The following is a 21,161-nucleotide window of genomic DNA, read 5'->3' on the forward strand; positions in this document are numbered from 1 at the left end:
AGAGCTCCCTTGCCACCATGTAAGGACACTGTGAGAAAATGGCTGTCAACAAGGAAGTAGGTTCTCACCAGACATCAGATCTGCCAGGGTCATGATATGGGATTTTCCAGCCTTCAGAAATAAATGTTCATTGCCAATAGGCCACCAAGTTTATGATATTTTTGGTATAGCAGCCTGAATGGGTTAAATTCATATTGATCACCTCTTATGTGCCAGAGACCACACAAGACCCTTGTAGACAGTACCCCATGGAACCATCAAAATAGTCCTATGGGATAACTACCTTTATTACAGATAAGATTACTACCCATTTTACAGATAAGAAAACGATCCATTGATGAGTACCCTTTTTAAACAAATATATTCTTATTTCCATATACCAGGCACATGCTAGATGATAAAGATAGTGCAAAAAATAACGTACAAGGGATTCCTGCTCTGTTGGAGTTCAACAGTGAATAATAAATAGCATCATTGCAGGGGACACAGAGGATGCTGTGGAGACACACATCCATCTTCTGGTATTCACCGCAATGATCACAGGCAGGGCTGATGCACTGGCCTAAGTCGCAGGTCCATCATTGGCTCCCACCTGCAAAGCCACCCTAGGACTCATTTTCTTGCCTGAATAACTAGAAATCTGGTGCCATGAGACAATATTTGTGTTCAATGGACATGTTGCCCATGTTGTTTCACACTTTATCATTTAGCCACGTGGCACATCTCTTTCTACACAAGGCTGCTTCCTGTGTGGACAGGATAATCAGAAATGGATTTCCCAAACCTGCTTGAACTACCTTACTTGGCCAGCACACTATTTCTCTTCCACTTCGTGTCCCTCCACCCCCCAGCACTGGGATTTGGCCCCACTATAATAGCTCTGTGTGCTGGTCTGCCTTCTCTGTTGTATGGGCAGCTGCTCTAAGGAAGGGTCTATGTTTACACATCTTTGTATGCCCAGTGCCTGGAATGTGGCAGGCGCTTAAAGGGTATTTGTTTAAGTGATCGAATAAGTGGATAAAGAATGGGCAGGAGGAAAGGTGAGAAAAACTGATTTTTGCTTAATAAGGTGATTGCTTTTAAAAGTGCCCAGAAAGATGAAGTAAAGGTTGGTGCCTGAAGAGATGAACTGGGATTGACGACCGCTAAGATTCTTAACCACTGACTCAAGTAAACCAAATAGCATGGTCCTCTTAGAGCTGTTGCTTGGGACCCAGAGAGCCAAAAGCCAGGACTAGTTGGACCATGTTCCAGGGGCACTTCTAATAGTTTTGTAAGTAGGACCCTTCAAGTTACAGCACTGAAACACCTTGTTCAGTGTTTGTGATGGAAACTGTGTCTTCAAGTTTCTTTGGCTGGATGATGTTGTGCAAGGCTGGTTGGCTTCCTGGGGAAGTTATCAGTGAGCCAAGTGGAGCCGACACTGAGTCAAACAGTTTCTGGGAATCTATGCCTGGACATCCCTGTTCATGGAGGAAGGACTCATAATGGTGGGGATGTACCAGTTGAATGAACAATCACCTCTTGGACTTCCCCCCCTCTATAAAAATACTCAGACCAAACTTCTCTTCCGGTCCCTGAGAAAATCTGGGCCAGACTTAAGAGCATCAGAGAAGATTTGGCAGATTTTCTTCTGGGTCTGGAATATGTCCATAAGTTCGAGAAGTTTTCCTGTATGATGGGGATGAAGTGGCCTCTGGTGACAAGAGTGACCCTAAGCTTCACTCTAAGTGGGCTGGGTCTGGCATCTTTGGCAAAGAAAGGACTTTAGTATCAGGGACAACAGTGACCCAGAGTTTGGGAACTGTCATTCCAAGGTTCCAGGATTGAAGAGCATGGATATAACCCTTGCCTTAGGAAAAAGGATGCACCAACATGGTAGTTAATTGATTTCCGGGATGAGACCTGGAAGCCCTTGAGTATCCTTGGGATCCAGCTGGTTGCAAGCTCTGTATTGGGGGTGCTGTTAGGCTGTCAGGCCCCTGGAAGGTGGTGGTTATTTGATGTACTACTAATAAGCTATTTTTATGTTTGGGAAAAGCAACACAGCAATTACCAAAGGAGTGACTAAAGATAGATGCTTTAGGCTGGAGAAGGAAATGGTTTCCACTCTGATTGTGTCAGGAGACCAGTCAGCCCAGACTGCTGGCATGGAAGTCACAGCATAATTGAGCTGGAAAAGAGTGTTCTTACCTTCACTAGTGAAGGAAGTGAGGCCTTCCTAATGTCGTTGCTAAGTGGTGGCTGACTTGGTTGGCTTACTTCTCTTGATTTTCAGACCTGCTTGCTTTTCATGTCACCAAGTTGTCTCCTTTCTATATTGTGGTGGCTTTGGAAGGGATACTTATCAGAGTAGACAGATAATCGAATGCAGCACTGACATGTCCACCTTATGTTAGTGATGACTTAACTTGTTTTCTTCAAAACCATGATTGTGTCTCTGCCATCCATGCTGTTAAGAGCACAGTTAGACAAGTAAAGTTTGAATCCCAATTCTCTTGTTTATGTTATCAAGACCAGTGCTTCTTAAACTTCAGTGTGCAGAAGAATCACTGGGGGATGTTGTTAAAATACAGATTCTGGGGGTGCCTGAGTGGCTCAATTGGTTAAGCCTCTAACTCTTGATTTCAGCTCAGGGCATGATCTCATGGTTTGTGGGATTGAGCCCCAATTTGGGCTCTGTGCTGGTGGGGTGGAGCCTGCTTGGGATGCTCTCTCTCCCTCTCTCTCTGCCCCTTGTCTGCTCTCTCTCTTTCTCTCTCAAAGTAAGTTTAAAAAAAATAAATAAATAAACAAACAAAACAGATTCTGATTCAGCAGTTTAGGGTGTGTCCCAAGAAACTTGTTTCTGAAAGACCTCTGACAGTGGTGGATGCTATTGGTCCAAGGAACAAACTCAGAGGAACAAAGATCTGGGGCACAGTACTCATGGAGTACATGGAGCAAACTACCAGACCAGTATTCCTCAAAACTACCAGGGTGATCAAAAACAAAGTCTGAGAAACTGTCACAGCCAAGAGGAGCTTCAGGAGACATGATAGCTAAACGTAATGAGGTATCCTGGATGGGATCCTGGGACAGAAAAAGGACACTAGGTAAAAAGTGAAGAAGTCTGAATACAATATAGACTTAGTTAATAGTCATGTATCAATACTGGGTCATTAGTGGAGACAAATGGGTCATGCTAATGTAAGATGTTAATAATAAAGGACACTCGATGTGGAATAGATGGGAACTCTCTGTATTAAATCAGCAATTTTTTCTGTAAGTCTAAAGCAAAAGATGTAGTGACAGAACTATGGATAATCATCTGCAAGCAACTTTGTGCCCACCCCCTGCCCAGCTGGCGGTCCATCATTGCTCTGACCCTCTTTACTCACTCTTCATATTCTCCAAAAACGACTTTCTCTCTTTTCTAAACCTGGAGCCAAAAACTGAATGTCTCCCCCGAAAATTCACATGTCAGCTCTTGCCTCACAGCAGGAAGTGCCTGTTCTAGTCCCACCTCTGCCGTATTCCCACTGTCTGACTGTGTATAAATCCCTCTCCCTCCTAAGACGTTAGTTTCCCATCTATTTAATGGGAAGTTGAAGCTCTCCATGTAGCTCCATGAAGGCAGGGATGGTGTCAGGTTCTTAGCATCCCCACCTTCTGAGACAGCAGGAACATAGTAGGCATTGAACAAAAGCTTGTTGAATGAATGAACCAATGAACATTGCTTGAAACTCTCACAGTCTAACTGTAAGTAGTCAGCCCAAGGTCTCTGAATCTCCTTGACTGTCAACCTGATTGTAAGGCCCCTTTGTAATCTTCTCCAACATTGCTCACAGGGACTGTGTAAGCATTTGGGTAATAATTCACAAGGGCTGCACCTGCTGCTTCAGGCCCTGCAAGCTTCCAACTCCCCAGAGTTCAGACAGAGTGGAACCAGCTGAGAAAGGCAGATGTCACATCCAGCTCCGGTCATGCTGTGTCATCCTGGCTTCCAGGTGTGGTCTTCCCAAGGGATCCATCAGCCCCTTTTAGCATCTTTCTCTCCAACAAGCACGGTATGAGAGGACCAAAGCTCCCAGCCTCTGTCTAAGCTAAGACCCTGGCAGATATCTTCAAGAGAAAACAGTTCATGCCCAGGCAGGGGGAAACAGGAAGTCACCTCCTAGAAAATCCCTGGCCCCCAGGTTGTCTAGAGACCTGCACCGTGGTCCCCGGCCCCAGTCTGCTGTCATCCACGCTCTGAGACCTGGGCAAGCTTTCCTCTGGGCCTCTGCCTGGCTTCCCTCCCAGAGCTGGTGTAGGGCAGAAAGCACTGGTGAGTAGACGAGCTGCTTTGCAGTTCTTGGAGGGGCTGTTCTCTGTCTCCTCTCTGATAATTCTGCTACATGGAGAATTTCCCCACCAACCGCTCACCCTCCTCCCTTCCAGAGCAGCCCTCGCAAGGAAGGCACTGTCTCTAAAGTCTGCCCTGACACCCTGCCTAGACTCCTTCCGCCATCTCCATTAAGCACTCGGAACACCTTGTACACTCCCTCCTTAGAGCTTGCTGATTATCATCACCCCTCTCGCTGCTGCCTCCATCTGCCTGGAGCCCGCTGAGTCCTGTTCACCATTTATCCTGTGCCCACCACGCTGCATGGCACCAAAATGGTAAATAAGGACTGGATGAATAACCAGATGAGTGAGTGAGTTAGTGAAGAAAGGAAGAAATGTGTGGATGAATGAATTATTAACTGTTCTACAATCTTACAATTTTTGGATAACTTACCTCAAATTTCCCTAGAGGGTTGGTGAGGTGGTTGTGTTGTTTTGTTTTTTGGTTTTTTTTTTTTTTCCAGCATCTGTAAAAAAAAAAAAAAAAAGCCTGAATAGCTCGTAGCAGTTGTAAATTCCTGCAGCTTTTCCCTGGTGTGCTTCCAAAGGCTGAAAACAAGCGACACCCAGTCCTCCAGCTCCCTCCTCCTTCCCACCGCAACCCTCAACCCTCTCCCTCCTCACCCACTGTTTTCGTTTTCTAAACATTTTTTTTAAAGTTTATTTTTTTTAAGAGAAAGAGAGACAGAGAAAGTGAGGGGGGAGGGGCTGAGAGTGGGAGACACAGACTCCTAAGCCGGCTCTGTGCTGTCAGCCCAGAGCCTGATGAGGGGCTTGAACTCCCAAACCGGGAGACCATGACCTAAGCCAAAGGTGGAGGCTCAACCGACTGAGCCACCCAGACGCCCCCCTCCTCACCCTCTTTATTTCTTTCTCCACAGCTCTGTCTCTGTCTCTCCCTTCACTCTCTCTCTGCCTCTGTCTCTTGGTCTCTCTGTCTCTCTGTCTCTCTCTCTCTCTCACATCCCCCACCCTTCCTCTCACCTCCCCATCCAGACCAGTCCCTATGCGGTGAGCACTCCCCACATGTGCCAGCGCCTTACAGCTGAGGCCCTCACTTTCCTTCCAGCCCACCTGGCCCTGCCTCACTTGTACTTTGTGCTTGAGAGCGTGGGCTTTGGAAATAGTCAGGTTCAGCTCTCCCCGGTCTCGTTCTTCCATGTACTGGTTGTGCAACCTTGGTCAAGGCACCTGACTAATCTCTCCGAGTCTTGGCTTCCTTACCAGCAAAATGAGGTAAAAATGCCCGGCTCAGATTAAATGAGATAATATTTGGAAGAGCTTTGCACACACAGTGGTAAATCACAGTAGACACGGGCTCTCTCATCACCATCCATCCTGCTGCAGTGACCACCTTTGCATCATCTGCAGACGCTGTTAGTGCCCGAAATCTTCAGGGAAGATGAGGAACACCTCTGGACTGAGTAGTCCCCCTCCCCAAGGATTGCATTTCAGACTCTTCCTCCCCCAAATCAGTGACCATCCATCTCTCTCTGCTCTTTTGTGCCCACCTTAATTTGCCCAGAGAATCTGTGTGGATGCGGACATCCCCAAGCCTGGTCTCCTCCAGAAATCATGTGAGGAGTTTTTAGCAGTCGTGAGCCTCTGGAGGGGTAGTCCAGGAAATCCTGATTCTGTAGGTCAGGGGTGCTGCTCAGGAGAGGGTATCTGAAAACATCCTGAGTGACTGTTTGGAGACCAGGCACCCGAAATTCTGATCTAAATTGAATGCATGCTCACGGAACAATGAATGAGTGAATGAGTGAATGAATGAATGTGTGCACTCCAAAGTATGGGCCCATTGGCTCCACAGCTTTTCAGAGCCAAAAACTGAGCTGCTTTATTTCCTGTGCTCTCCCCTGGTCTCACTCCCAACCCCTGCCCTGCCCTGGCGTGTATCTCTCCGTGCTCTTCCCACCTCCCCCCTCCCTTTCTAGTTTCCCACCTGACTCCCGTTAGTCCCTACTTTCCTCCTGTGCCCCCTCAGCCATGCCCACGCCACCTCCCACTGCACCATTTGCAAACTGGGGGCCTTTCCCCATCCCAAGACACTTGTGTGAGAAGAAACTCTGGACACAAGAGTTACACAAAACAGATTTATTTAATGAACCTCAGTGACTAACAAAGTCAGAAAGTAGCAGAGACGTTATGAAGAGGAAGGGGCTGGAAGGGGATGGGGTAGCCTCCACCCTCTGTCCGGGGCCACGGATGAGTTCCAGGAAAGAGGTCTCTGGGGTCACCGAGGAGAGTCTCGGAAGCTTCCCTTCTAGAAGCTTCCTCCAGCCTTGACAGCATGCTTTGAGGACAGTGCTGGGCTGAGAAGGGAAGATTCTATCCTGTGAGGGGGAGACTGAGCTGAGAGGAGTCTCTTCCTTTCTCCTCCTTCCTCTGCTCCCAGGGCTGGCGCCATCCCAGGGATGGTCAAGCTCTCCATTTACACCAAGCTGGGCTCTTCCTGCCTCCGTGGTGCAAATCTCGTCCTTCACATCCCATCCGGAGTCCTCTGAGAACAAAACCTGGAATATACACACCCCTGCCCCTAGCGCACAAAGGCCCCACCATCAATTTTGTCCTTGAGGCCTCTCTGGTGCCATGAAGTCATGCTCTCAGCCCTGCCGAGGGGCTCCTGTCCAGATGGTGAGATGAGAAAAAAACCCACCCAGTTCTTTTCACCCCAGGCAAGAAAGCAGCCTCCTTAGAGAGAGGGCCACAGATCTGGGAAAAGGCTAAACTTGAAGCAGGGTGGGGAGGTGTGGAAAGGGGGCCACGGGAAGCTCTTTACCACCTCCTGCTTCCCTTATGGAACTAGGAAGAATGGGACCCACCACATCGGGCTTCCCCAGGTCTTGGGCGCCACTGTCCTGGGGACAGATCTCCCCAGAGGGGCCCCAGCAGTAACATAGACTTCTCTCTTAAAGCACGGACCAGCCGTCAGAGCCCCCAAATCCAGTGGGGGGTGGACTCATTTTTACTCTATATTGCTTCAATATGTCCCTCTTCCCCCAAGGATATTGTGTGAAGAGTGGAGGTGTGGTAGAGAGTAGGGGGTAGTTCACCCAAGTGACAAGTGACAAATGACTTCATCTATGTACACACACACACACACACACACACACAACTCTTGGCACCAAGAAGCACCAGTGCTCAAGAAAAAAGCCTCCTGTCTGGGGATGACAGGGTGTAGGGGGGAGACGGGGATAAGACCTGCAGCTCACAGCTCTGGAGGAGGCTGGAAGGATGAGGAATCAGAGAGGGAAGCCAAGCAGCATATAGACTAAATACAGACTCCCTTCTTCCTCCATGTTCCCCTCCCAACCCCTCCCCCACTCATATAATGAAACAAGGAGCCGTCCCTTCATCAAATATGGTAGCCTTCTGATTGCCATGAAAGACTGAACGAGAGGGTCTGAGGAAATCTATAAAAAGCATATCTTGTTGGCATTGGGGAGGGGGACGCAGGAAGGGAGGCACCCGTCTGGGATAACCTAGTGCCCGAAAACACAGTGAACTGATCCGGTTTGGGGGAAAGTTCTGGAGCTCCCAGCTGCAGAGCCTGGAGTTAACTCTTGGCTGGCACCAGCCCTCCAGTCCCAGGCCCTGCTGCTCTCTCCCCCTCCTGCACTCTCAGGGAACCAGACAGAGCTGCAGCAGGGGCCCTGTGTGCAAGCTTCAGGATTCTTAACCCTTAGGAGCCCTGCAGACCCGGGAGGTAAAAAGGGGAAGAAGGAGGGATTGAGGGAGGGGGTGTGCTGTGAGAGAGGTGGCTGGAGAGGATTCAGAACGGAAAGTGCAGAGAGGGGGGAAGCAGGGACAGGGACATGGGGAGAGAAAATTAGCGAAAAGGAGGGAGAAGAAAAAGCTGGAGAGCCGTGAAAAGGGGTGGGGGCAACCCACGTCAGCTGAGCCAGCGTGACTTCCCCCATTCTATACAAATGGGGAAACCGAGGCTCAGAGAGGTCAAGAGACTGGTGCAAGGTCCATCTCACCGACACCGAGCGGCTGAGCAGGGGTCTGCAGGGCTCAGTCTCCTTCCACTAAACTACACACATCTGAACAAGACTGGAGGAGGAAGGACCACAGGAGCAGGCAGGGAGGCGGGCGGCAGGGAAGAGGGCCAAGTGCAAGGGAGAAGGTGCTATCATGCTACCTGACTTTCAGAGAGCGGGGGGCAGAGGCCGGGGCAGGCGGAGGGCACCGGGCTCCCGTCCGACCCCAGCCCTAGTCCACCACCAGGGTCTCTTGGCTGTAGGGGATGGACTTCTCGAGCATCTGCTCTCCGCCCTTCCCCGAGTTGGGGCCGGGCCCCTGGCTGTGCCCGGAGGAGTAGCTGGCGGACTTCTCCCCGCTGCCGCTGTGGGCCGCAGCCCCGCACCGGCCCTGGCCCCAGCAGAGCACCGAGGCGCAGGCCTGGCGGAAGCGGGGGTCGAAGAAGGCGTAGAGAAAGGGGTTGAGGCAGCTGTTGACGTAGCTGACGCAGGTGCAGTAGGGGAAGACGTTCATGAGGAAGAGGTCGAAGTCGCAGGGCCAGCGCAGCAGGCCGCCCAGCGTGTAGAGCGTCTTCACCAGGTGGTAGGGCACCCAGCAGAGGGCGAAGGTCACCACCAGCACCACGATGATGCCGAGCAGCCGGCGCCGCTTCCGCAGGCCCTCGACGCGCTCCTTGCGGAAGTGGCCGGCGATGGTCTGGGCGATGAAGAAGTAGCAGGTCAGCATGACGGTGAAGGGCACCACGAAGCCCACGGCGGTGGACGAGACCCCCAGGCCCACCTCCCAGGCCCACTCGGAGCCGGAGGCGGCCACCACGGAGTAGTCCATGTAGCACTGCACCCTGGTGGTGTTCTCCAGGTCCCCGGTGGCGCGGAACACCATGACCGGCGCGGCCAGGAGGGCGGCCAGCACCCACAGGACGGCCGTGGCCGCGGCGCCGCTGACCCGCAGCCTCAGCCGAGCGTTGGCCACCGGCCTCACGATGGCCAGGTAGCGGTCGAAGCTGAGCCCGGTGAGGCAGAAGACGCTGGCGTACATGTTGACGAAGACGAGATAGCTGCTGAGCTTGCAAGCAAAGGTGCCGAAGGGCCAGTCGTAGTCCCGGTACGTGTAGGTGGCCCACAGCGGCAGGGTCACCACGAAAGTCAGGTCGGCCACTGCCAGGCTGGCGATGAAGATGTCGGCCGAGCGCCTCTTCTCGCGGCTGCTGCGGAACACGGTCCAGAGCACCAGGCCGTTGCCCGTGGTGCCCAGGAGGAAGACCAGCATGTAGATGGCGGGGATGAGGGCCCCCGAGGACTTCCAGTCCGTGTACTCGCACTCAGACTGGTTGTCTGCCCCGTAGTAGGTGTCAAAGTCGCCGGCCTCCTCCATGCTGGGCGGCGGAGAGAAGACGGGGCAGGGGCTCCCGCGGGTACCAGCTCCGTGGCTGCGGCCCCGACCCCGGCGGCCGCCCTGGGCTTCTGGCCCGAGCCTCAGGGGGCAGGCGAGAAGGGGCTGAGGGCGTCCAGAGCCCTTCCCGGCAAGCAGGAGAAGCTGCCTCCGGATTCTGGAGGGTGCCTGCCCCTGCAGACGTCCCTCCGCCCTCTCCTCGCCTTGCCCCAGCCTCAGCTAAGAGGCTTCCTTGCGCCCTCCTGAGTCTCTGTCTCCTCCTTGTCTGGTCACTCCCTCCTCCCACCCACCTCCAGACCCACCCCTCACTTGGGAGTCTTAAGATCTTTAAGTTACAGCCCACTTTTTTTTTTTGTTTTGTTTTTTTCCTCTTGTCCCCGGGCAAGTGGACCAAATTGAGCCCTGCCGAGCAGAGCTGGGCAGAATGTTATCTGAGGTTTGCAGCCTGCTCTCCTCCCAGCCCCGCCTCCACCCTCTGGCTACCACCCACCTTCTCCCCAGCCTCTAGTCCCTGGTTTCCTCTGGCCTTTGGAGCACCCCCTCCCCAACCCTCCCCACCTTCCTACTCTCACCCCCTCCCCTCCCCTCTAAATGGGACAAATTATGCAGATTGAAATCCAGCTGGAGCTGGAGCCAGGAAGGGGGGGGGGGGGGGGCGGGCAAGGAGGGTGTGAGATTTCGCAGGATGCTCTGAGCATCTGGCAAGCCCTCCTGGCAGGCAGGTCTGGCCCCCACCCTCCCCTCCTGCCCTCCCAGCCCCCACCCAGACCAGACTTCACTCCACGGTCATCCTCCTTCACACCTCCACTTTGACCCTCCCTCTGGGAACTTTTGTTGTTTTACAGACACGGTTAAGGGGATTTCTCTAGAATTCATAATCTGTTAGCAGACTGCCGTTTGCAGATGGCATTGGAAGTTTTAGAGGGTGGAGGACAAAGTCCCGGAAGGAAGAAACCTCAGACAAAAGTCACGAAATCAAGTTGTTAAATCTGTGGGAAAACTGAGGCTTAACAAGGTAAATGTCTTACTCAAAGTCACAAGATGAATTTTGTTACAGTTCCATTGTTCGTTTTTCTTCTTCGTCTCCAAGCGCCCGCAGCTCCTGCCATGTAGTAAGTGATCATTAAATGATTGTTGAGAGAAGCAATGTACAATGGACGAACTTGTGGGCGAGGGAAAAGAAGAACCCAGGCACATTTCAGTGTTCAGGTTCTTCCTGCCCTTTGGGGACCAGGTCTCTATTAGACCATGCAGCCAGAGAGGGAGGCAGAGAAAGGGGCAGTCACTGAGGGGATGCTGTGGGCACAGTCCCATACAAATGCACTTTGCCCTGTCTGCTTGCCCTTCCAGGACCTCTGGGCAGGAAAGAGAGAAGGAGAGAAGGATGCACAAGATACGATTTAAAACTGTGCCCCCCAAGACTGGAGGAGTCCATCTCAGGTTGCGCAGGGATAAAATAAGACAAAATCAGGAGGTAAGTCTTGGCCTCATCCAAAACAAAGGGCTTACCAAACAAGAATCCCTTGTCTCAAGGGAGGGTTGGTCAGAAAACCTTGCCGGGGCCTTAAAGTAGGGGCCCCCAACTCAAATACCCACAAGGACCCGGTGAAGAGTGTACATGGGCAAAAAAGCTATTGTGGGACAATAGGGAGTGGTAGTCTGTGGCAAACCAGAGCAAGCACACCCCATCAAGAGGAGCCCTCCTAAGCTTCAGTCCCTGGTTGCCATGTAGAAACATGGGACCCAACATTGCCAAGCGCTCTGATTTTCTACATAATTTTGAAATTCTGGATTTTATGAGAAATGTCCAGATTTGCAAATCTGGGAAATTCATCCCATTAAAAAAACAACAACAACAAAAACACAACAAAAACAAAGGGTGGGGCACCTGGGTGGCTCAGTCGGTTAAGTAACTGACTCTTGATTTCAGCTCAGGTCATGATTTCGCGGTTTGTGGGTTCAAGCCCCACGTAGGGCTCTGCCTGTCAGCACGGAGTCCGCTTGGGATTCTCTTTCTCCCTCTCTCTGCTGCTCTCCCATGTGCACGTGGTCTTTCTCTCTTTCTCTCTCTCAAAAGTAAGTAAACACTTAAAAATATAAAAGCGAAGGTCACAACAAGTAAAGCTTGTCCTCTGCCACTCCCACTCTGTGCTCTTTGAACAGGAGCTTGCCAAAAATGTAAGGCAGAGGGTAACAGGGAGGATGGGCCAGGAACAAGAAACATCAAATGTAAAGACAGAGAAATGACAGCAAACACGGCCAAAGTCTCGGGGTGCAATGGGGAGACCCAGGGGAGATGGCGAGAGAGCAGGACAAGACAGACCCCGAGTCTTGGATGGAGAACTGGGTGTGTTTCTCCATATTCAGCACCTCCTCCCTGCCAGGAACTCTTTTAAACATGCTATGTGTTTTATGTGTTTTTATTATCTCTTTCAATCAACACAATGGTGTTAGGAAGTAGGCACTGTCATTAATCTCAACTTACAGACCGGGAAACTGAGGCACAGGGAAGTGAGGTAACTTGGCCAAGGTCACTCAGCTAGGAATTGTCAGAGCCGGGATTTGAACCAAGGCTTGAGCACATGAACTAAAACCTCTTAGTTCTCCTCCCCCTAAAAGAAAGAAAGAAGAGAAAAAGAAAACCCCAACCCTTTTCGAATTAGGGGTTTGTCATCTGCTGAGCATTATAGAAATGTGGAATAATGCCAGGATACCTGTCATTTACTTTAAAATAAGCTCTCAGTGGGGCACCTGGGTGGCTCCATCCATTAAGCATCCAACTCTTTTTTTTTTAATTTAAAAAAAAAATTTTTTTAACATTTATTTATTTTGAGACAGAGAGAGACAGAGCATGAACAGGGGAGGGGCAGAGAGAGAGGGAGACACAGAATCGGAAGCAGGCTCCAGGCTCTGAGCCATCAGCCCAGAGCCTGACGCGGAGCTCGAACTCACGGACTGCGAGATTGTGACCTCAGCTGAAGTCAGACACTCAACCGACTGAGCCACCCAGGCGCCCCAAGCATCCAACTCTTGATCTTGGTTCAGGTCATAATCTCAATGTTCATGAGATCAAGTCCTGAGTTGGTTGTGCTGACAGTATGGAGCCTGTTTGGAATTCTCTCTCTCTCTCTCTCTCTCTCTCTCCTCTCTCTCTTTACCTCCCCCCCCTCACGTGTGCTCTCTCTCTCTCTCTCTCTCAAAATAAATAAACTTAAAAATATAAAAATAAAAGAAGCTCTCTGAGCAAAATTTTTAAAAGATGGACTAAAATATTTTAGAGATACTCTCCACTCCCCCACTCCCATGGTTGAACAGGTTACAAGAACCCTGGCCAGACAATAGTCTGCACTGTACCTTAGGGATGGAACCACAGCTTGATCCAGAAACTGCTCTGTGGCCGGTCATTCCCAATAAAGATTCCTGGTCGCCTGAGGCCAGCAGGAAAGCTAACAGGACCCAGCATCTGGAATCTTGGCAGTCTGCAAAATGGCGGTCAGGACACCCAATACGACCCAGAGCGGGAGTTAGGTTGACCTCAGAGTACACAGGAGTTGGAACTGCTTAGGGCCTGCTTGCCCTGGCATGTTTGTCTAATAGAAGTCTGTGCAGGTGAACAAATGGCTTGCATTCATCCGACAGTAAGCTTGGGTGAAAACATGTCGGATTACCCCAACCTTGACCTATCAAAAGGGACCTGAGGTGCACAGGAACCAGTTTGGCTCAGGTTAGGTCACGACTGACAGCATCTGTTATGAATACAAACAGCTGCTCAGAACACGCCAAGATAAAGGCCAAGTTCAAGACCCCCAGGTAATCCAAATCTTCTCTGGTTCTCCCAGAAAGACATAGGCACCTGGGCCCTTTGCAGCTAAGAACATAGAAGAAGGAGAGCCAGCGAGCTCAGAGTGTCCCCAAAATCATGTTTCTCCCCACGGCTATTCCCATTTGGATCGTGAGCCAGACAAAGACCCCGTGGGAGGGGACGTGGGTTCATCTCTTTAGGGCTCTGGTCTCCAGGCCCTGTACCTCTGAGGGGGTAAGAAGCGGTTAATGTCACCTGAGGAACCAGGCTAGTCAAAACGGGAGAGAATTGGGAGGCAAGACTAGGAGGGGGCCACTGATAGGGGGGCCAGAGTGGGTGAAGCGCAGAAAAGATCTGACCTCCAGCCAAAAGCTGGAGCTCCAGCTGGAACCAGGGGGTCTGAGTGCCCACAGCAATGACAGCCTGAAAGGAGGAGAATCAAGCTAGCGTCACACTCCTCACCCAGCCTGACACCTAAGGTCCCTGTCCATGCAACATCAAGATGAAAGTTTAGTAAACAGAACCAGTAGCTGAAGCCTGACCTTCTGTGTCCCCAGGGCTCAGAAGCAATTCCTCACCAGACAGAGAGCACCTGGCCAGACCCCTGTTTTCATTTTGGTACCCACCCCCCTGCCCCCACTCCCCACCTCAAGTGGGTGCCTGGTAAATGCCTGCTGAATTAAAGCTCTGGGAATGTATGCAGAAAAAGGATGGGAAAGACTGGGTCTTCTTCATTCCAGGGGCTGTTTTACTGCATTAACAAGGACATCTTTTTGCTAAATTGCTCCGGAATAATCTGCCTTGAGTCATCTGGCAAACCAGCAGCGAGGGCAGGGCCGTTGGCCAGTGTCCCCAGGGGCTGGCCTGCCCTGGAGAGGCCTACTGGTTTCCTGGGGGACTCGGCTCTCTCCTGGGTGATTTCTTCAGGGTATTGTGAGGGACTTGGCATGAAGGGCTCCAGGCAGAACAGCGCCCCAGGCCAGCTGCAGATCCCTTTGAGGAGAGCCCAGACTGCTGGGGGGCCTCTGGAGTCAGTGATTCAAAGCCCCGAGTTTGTTCCTGGCCTAGAAAGCAAGAGAGACTGGCTTGGCCCCAAGCCCGTGACTGTGTGTGGCTGTGTGCACAAACGGGAAGGGTTTGTGTGTGCCATGGGGCCGCTTGTGAGCATACGGGACTTGCGTGCTCTTGGAGCACGAGTGTATATTGGGTGCGTGCATGCGTTCATGCGCCAGTGTGTACCTGGGTCGGGGGCTGGGTAAGCCTCCCCGTTGTGGGACAGGAAAAGGTGGTTAATTAGATCGCTCTAAGGGCTTGCAGTGGGTGGGTGAGGGAGAAAGCCCAAATTCCCCGGTCTGCAGGGACCTGCCCAGACCTTGCCCCAGGCTCTGGGTGGAGGACATCAAAGTGGAAGCTGGTCTTTCTCTGCCCCTTGCTGACTTCTCACCTCCTCCCCCAGCCCTGCTCCAGCCTCCTCACTTCACAGGTCTGCTTTGAACTTACCCAGGGCGACCAGGCCCTTCTCTCCCCTTCCCAAGAGAAAGCACAGCTGTGTCCTGAACAGCTGGTGGTGTTATCTGAGGGGAAGGGGGGGAGGACAGGGGAAGAGGATGAAACTGGGCTGTCCGGCCCACTCTGGGATTCCTCTCCCATTTCTTCTGGCACACAACACCCCCTTCCCCATCCCAGCCCTGCACACACACACACACACACACACAGCCCTGCCTTAGCAGCTTATCTGACCAGAACCAAATGGCCAGCTGCTCCTGACAATGAAAGCAGCCCCCCCACCCTGCCCCTTGACAGCCCCTCTTCTCCCCCTGGCCATTTGGTGCCACTTCAAACTCCCAGGCGTACTTCAAACACCTAGGAGACCCTGGGATCTGGGGACAGCAAAAGCAGGAAAATCAACGGGCCCGAGAGCCAGGAAATATAATAGCCCATCTTGGCTATTACTTCATTCCCTCAGCAAAGGTTTATTGAGCACCTACTATCGGCCAGACTCTACTCCAGGCACTGGGCTCACACTGAATTGTGTAAACAGTTCAAAGCGTGTCCCTGGCCTCCTGCACATGCATCCTCCAGGTGGAGGAGAGACAAAACAGCTGAATCGTAAATAGATCAATGAACTCAGATAGTCATAAGAGCAGCAGAGAAAGCTCGCCAGGTAATGACACAGGATAAATAGGAAGGGGGCAGTTTTAGAGGGTGGACCACCGGAAGAGGGCCTTCTTGCAGTGGCTGCCATTCTAGCTAAAATCTGAATGTCTAGGTTCCTGTGGGAGCCTGGACGAGGCTCTTCCCTCTCTGAGCCTCAGTTTCCCCATCTGTACGTGAGGACGGTGAAGCAGCTGGTGATTCTGAAACAGTGGCAGTGGCTCACAGAGGAGGCTGGAAAAGTGGATATCTTGCTAAAGAAGTCAAAAGAGGGAGGCAACCTGACTCCGTGTAGCAGGTCGACGATGGACAAAATCAGACCAGAATCCGTTCTCCTGGCCACGGGCCCCACCTTATGGGGTGTTTGTTAGGCTGTCGGTAACCAGGGTCTGAAAGCCTTTCCTGATTTCCTCACCCACCCCCTCACCCCTCCCCTGACACTACCCACCCCCATTATTTAGCACACTTCCCTAAACAAAGTGGGTCTCTAGTAAGTGTGTGGGGACCGTTTCTCTGCAGCCACGAGGACTAGAATTTCTACAACCTTGGGAGCAGTTAGGGCTTTCTTTAGGACCTCCTAGACGGGGAGCTAGATGGTTTCTACGACTTGACATAGGAAAGACTCCTAAAATTCACCCAGGCCATTGACTGCCCCCCACCCAAGCTAGAAGACAGTAAGAGGGTGGGCGGCAAGGAGGGTCCACAGAAGCAGCATCAGCATTTCATGAAACCTTTTGGAAATGGCACACACACACACACACACACACCCTTAATAAGACAACCCTCTCTAAAGATCAAGTCGCCGCCCCTCAGGCTTAGGTTTGCACAGCTCGATATGGTGGCTCTGGTTACTCCCTGGTGCTCCAGATGGCTTTGATGAATAAGAACTGAGAATATGAATGAATTATTATTTAACAAACAGAGTGGGTTAGGTAAACAGAATCCTTCCAAAACGACAACGCACTGGTAGGGGAGAATGGGGAGCAAGCCAAGTTGCCTGTGCTGGTGAAAAGTCTGCAGCCAGTAATCCATTCCACACGCTTGACTCCACTGATCAGGAAAGGGAGGCCCAAGGGGAGAAAGGGAATTCATCCAGGTGTCCCCACCAGGTCCGGCCCACTGTCCCCTGTGCCACTCTGCCTACCCCTCCCATCCCTAAAGATCAAGTCCGGAGGAAGCCTTTCTCCTTGGACCTCACTCGCCTTTGTTAGCCTAACAGGAGGGCTGGGGCAGGAGGCAGCTAGGACAGGAAACAGAGCAGAGGCCGGAAGGAGGTCAGGAAGAGGTGGACAGGACCCTGACCCTGCTCACGCCCAGCCCTACCAGTCTTCAGGAGAGCAACAGGGTGTTTCCAAAAATATTTACAGTGAGTCTAAATTAATGAGGTACTGTATCAGCTCTAACAATAGGAGGATGTGGGGCCGGGCCCTCCAGGGGAGAAGACCAACGCCAGCAGCAGCCCATAGGCCAGACGAGGGCCCAGGAGGTTGGGGAAGGCCCGCTGTGCACACCGCCAAAGGAGGAAATTAAGCCCTCCACCCCCGGGGGCCAGAGCAGGCACTGCAGACAACGGCCCCCCCATCCCGGCTGGCCCCGGGAACAGGAAGATTTCCTAGACCCTCACAACTGCCAAGAGCATCACCAACCCGCCTCCCTGCTCCAATCCAGCATGGACATCCCCTGTAGTGCCCCCCAGGCTCAGGGCCATCCGGGGGCCTCTTGAATGCTTCTGCTGACCAGATGCTCACTCCTCACAGTGGGCAGAGCTGCTAATCTGACAGGGTTATCTTCAGGAGAGCACAGGGTGCTGCTCACAAGTCACGTTGCCGTAGGCGAAGGAGCCATCATTTCAAGCCTCGGTTTGCCCCTCTGTAAAATGGGAGCCATTATAACATCTGCCTTATGGGGGCTGGTGTGAGGAATTCCTCAAGTGGGAAGGTACCCAACATGGGGGGGAAGCCACGGAGGCAGAAAGATGTGGCAAAGGTGCAGAGACGCAAAATGAAGAGCTTAAGATGTCTTGGGGCTAAAGTTACATATGGCTGGAGAAAGCCAACCACCATTTTGTGGCCATTAAGGTGACCCAGAAAAGCTAGACTCGCGCTGCCCAGTACGTCACCTACTCAGCACAAGTGGCTATCGGGCACTTGAAACGCGGTGAGAGAGAGCGGAGAAGAGCACGCAGTGCGCACCGGGTTGCAAAGACAAGATGTAAGGCATCTCATTAGTAATTTTTTATATTGATTACACGTCCAAATGATATTATTTTGAATATATTGGGGGAAATAAAATATATTATTAAAATGAATTTTACCTGTTTTTTTTTTTTATGTTACTAATGCGGCTATTGGAAAAAACTTAATTGCCTATGCAGTTCCCATCATATTCCTATTGGACCACACTGAGCTAAAGGATCACCTGGAAGCTGTACGATGTTCACTCTGGGGGTGCCTGGGTGGCTCTGTCCGTGGAGCATCCGACTTTGACTCAGGTCATGATCTCGCGGATCGTGAGTTCGAGCCTCGTATCCGGTTCTGTGCTTATAGCTCAGAGCCTGAAGCCTGCTTTGGATTCTGTGTCTCCCTCTCTCTCTGCCCCTCCCCGGCGCACACATGCACTCTCTCTCTCTCTCTCAAAAATAAATAAAAACATTAAAAAAATTAGATGTTCACTCTGGAGGCACCTCTGAGGGTAGGTTAGAAAGGGGAAGCTCATCAGGAAATGGATGCAAATTGTTCAGACCAAAGTTCTGTTTTAGGGGAAGGACTCAGATTTTTTTTTTTTTTTTTTTTTTTTTTTTTGGTCCCAAGGCACAATCCAATAGGGATGCAATTTCTCTTCTTCCTAAACTAGGGTTCCAGATAAACCAACCATCCTGATAGGTAAAAGTTGTCAAACACTGCATAAGCACCTTTAAATGCCTCCCCCAGTGCAATTTTCATCAAAGTTTTTTTTACATTCATTAAAAAGTCATAAGATGGGGCGCCTGGGTGGCTCAGTCGGTTGGGCATCCGACTTCAGCTCAGGTCACGATCTCGCGGTCCGCAAGTTCGAGCCCCGCGTCGGGCTCTGGGCTGATGGCTCAGAGCCTGGAGCCTGCTTCCGATTCTGTGTCTCCCTCTCTCTCTGCCCCTCCCCCGTTCATGCTCTGTCTCTCTCTGTCTCAAAAATAAATAAACGTTAAAAAAAAAAGTCATAAGATAATTTTTGTTATCATTCCCATTTTACAGATTGGTAAACCAAGGTCTGGAAAGTTACATCACTGGCTCGGGAGCACTTGGCTTACAAGTGACAGAGGGGCGATTTGAACCCTTGACTTTGACTCGAGAAGGCTGCCATCTCTTCGGCCCAGATATACTCTCCCAATGCGGGGCCCTGCTTCTGCACCCAAACAGAACCTGCTGGTGCTTCACCGACAGGGACCTCGGAAGCTCTCCTGCACGGCGCTGCAGCCCTAGCCTGGTTGTAAACAGTCTGCACCATGAGGGTAAGTGAAGAAAAAGTCCCCTCCGGCCGCCATCGAGGGCCCGCAGGAATTCACAGGGCCATGCCAGCAGAAGAATAGTTTGCAACACAAACACGCTTTGCAATGGTTACGAGAGTAAACTCTGAGGCCAAAACGCCTGGTGCCCAATCCTAGCTCTGCTACTCTATCCCTCCGAGCCTTGGTTTCATTAACTGTTAAATGGGGGTAATAACATACCGCAGTCGTCAGAATTATGAGATACTAGACCAAAAGACTAAGTCTGTGCCTGGCCAACTGGCCAAGAACAATTGCCTAGCAAACATTGCTTATTACAGTTTCCTTACTTAGTCCACATAATTACCCTATGGGACCCAGAGAGCCAGTTAAGACAAATAGGAAGAATGATATTCCCAGTTTACAAATGCAGAAATTGAGGCACAAAGACATTCATTTGTCTAAGTCCCTCAGTTTCTAAGTATTGGAAGGAGGAATCAGACCTAGGATGGCTGGTTCCCAGGTCTGTAGTCTTAACACCATGGCATCTAGCTCATGATTTTGGACAATCTGTGAAGTCGTCTTTTTTTTTTTCTTGTTCTTTTTTAAATGACATTATCTCAGCTTCTTGAGGTATGAAAGGGACCTGCTCTACCTGCCCAGTGCTTTGACGGCAGCCAGTGGGACAGTCAACAGCTCGGTGCGAGTGCAGAGAGGCAGCTGCCTCTGGATGCCACAGAGCTCGGCTGATGGGTTACCCATCAGCCCTAGGGCTCCACAGGTGCCACAGGTATCCAGTGACAATGTGCCTTTGCCAAGAAGCCATAACACAGGTCCTGCGGCATCTCTCACCCTTGTGACTGCTCAGGGACGAGGGGCGTCTGGGGAGATGGAACTAGGCACTGGATACTGATGTCACTACCAGACCCAGAGCACAGAGCTGCCTCCCAAGGTACATCTTGGCCAGGCTGGGATCTACTGTTCTTCTGACCTGGGAGATGCTGACATCTGCTGGGGATGAGCTGGTACTCAGCCTTGACCTCCCCTGAGCCTGATTCCCAGCATTGGTTTCTGGGCCCTGCCTTGGGGGCAGAGATCCTGAAGGGTGAGTCCCCCAGGGGTTCAGGTAAGCCAGACCTCTCCTTCCTCTGGGCTCCCGTGGCATCTGGAATTGCCAACCCCAGAATCTTCTAGCTCTGGGGCTATGCTAAGAATCCTTAGAACAGGGGACTTATCCACAGTCCAATCAGCTGATGATTCTGAGGCTGAACAGATATCTGAGAACCCAGCCTGGGTACCCAGTCTCCTGAAAAATCAAGCACTAGGTCCCTACACCCTGCTCAGTGTTTTGAGCTACATGTTATCTCCTGAAATGTGGTTACATTGCGCTGATATTATCCAATATCACATTATGACACTCACGTAGGAAAAGAAATGTTCTTGTCATTTTCACTTAGGGTGAAAACCAGAGACATTGAATCATCCTCAATGTTATTCATCACACTTCCTCAAGCATGTCACTCTGTAAAGACATATAAAGGGGGAAAATGTAACTCCTTTATTAAAGAAAATTATGGACTAGAAAAAGACTAAGGAAACTTTTTAAAATAAACTGACAACCGATTTAAAAAGAAAAAAAAGTTGGTCGTCGCGTCCCTGGAGGCAAGAATCTTATTTCTGAGCACCTAGCGCCACCTTGTGGTCCCACGCATAACAACGATCGCAGCCTCCCCCAGGTCACTGCCTACGTGGATCCTGAGAAACTTAACAGAAGGACATGGGGGAAGGGAAGGGGGAAAAATAGTTACAAACAGGGAGGGAGGGAGGCAAACCACAAGAGACTGTTAAATGCAGAGAACAAACGGAGGGTGGATGGGGGCGGAGAGGGGAAAATGGGTGATGAGCACCGAGGAGGGCGCTTGTTGGGATGAGTGCTGGGTGTTGTATGTAAACAAATTTGACACGAAGTCATATTCGTAAAAAATTTAAAAAGTAAGT

At 51.2% G+C, this 21,161-nt stretch overlaps 1 protein-coding gene across 1 annotated transcript; it reads right to left on the minus strand.

Moving 5' to 3' along the window:
• Positions 1–6,450: 6,450 nt before the first annotated feature.
• Positions 6,451–10,022, minus strand: APLNR (apelin receptor). Its single transcript, XM_043581141.1, has one exon. It carries the CDS (start codon positions 9,727–9,729, stop codon positions 8,587–8,589), a length of 1,143 nt encoding a protein of 380 aa, XP_043437076.1. The 5' UTR covers positions 9,730–10,022; the 3' UTR covers positions 6,451–8,586.
• Positions 10,023–21,161: the final 11,139 nt, after the last annotated feature.

This window comes from Prionailurus bengalensis, chromosome D1, assembly GCF_016509475.1.
Source record: "Prionailurus bengalensis isolate Pbe53 chromosome D1, Fcat_Pben_1.1_paternal_pri, whole genome shotgun sequence".
NCBI classification, from domain to species: domain Eukaryota; kingdom Metazoa; phylum Chordata; class Mammalia; order Carnivora; family Felidae; genus Prionailurus; species Prionailurus bengalensis.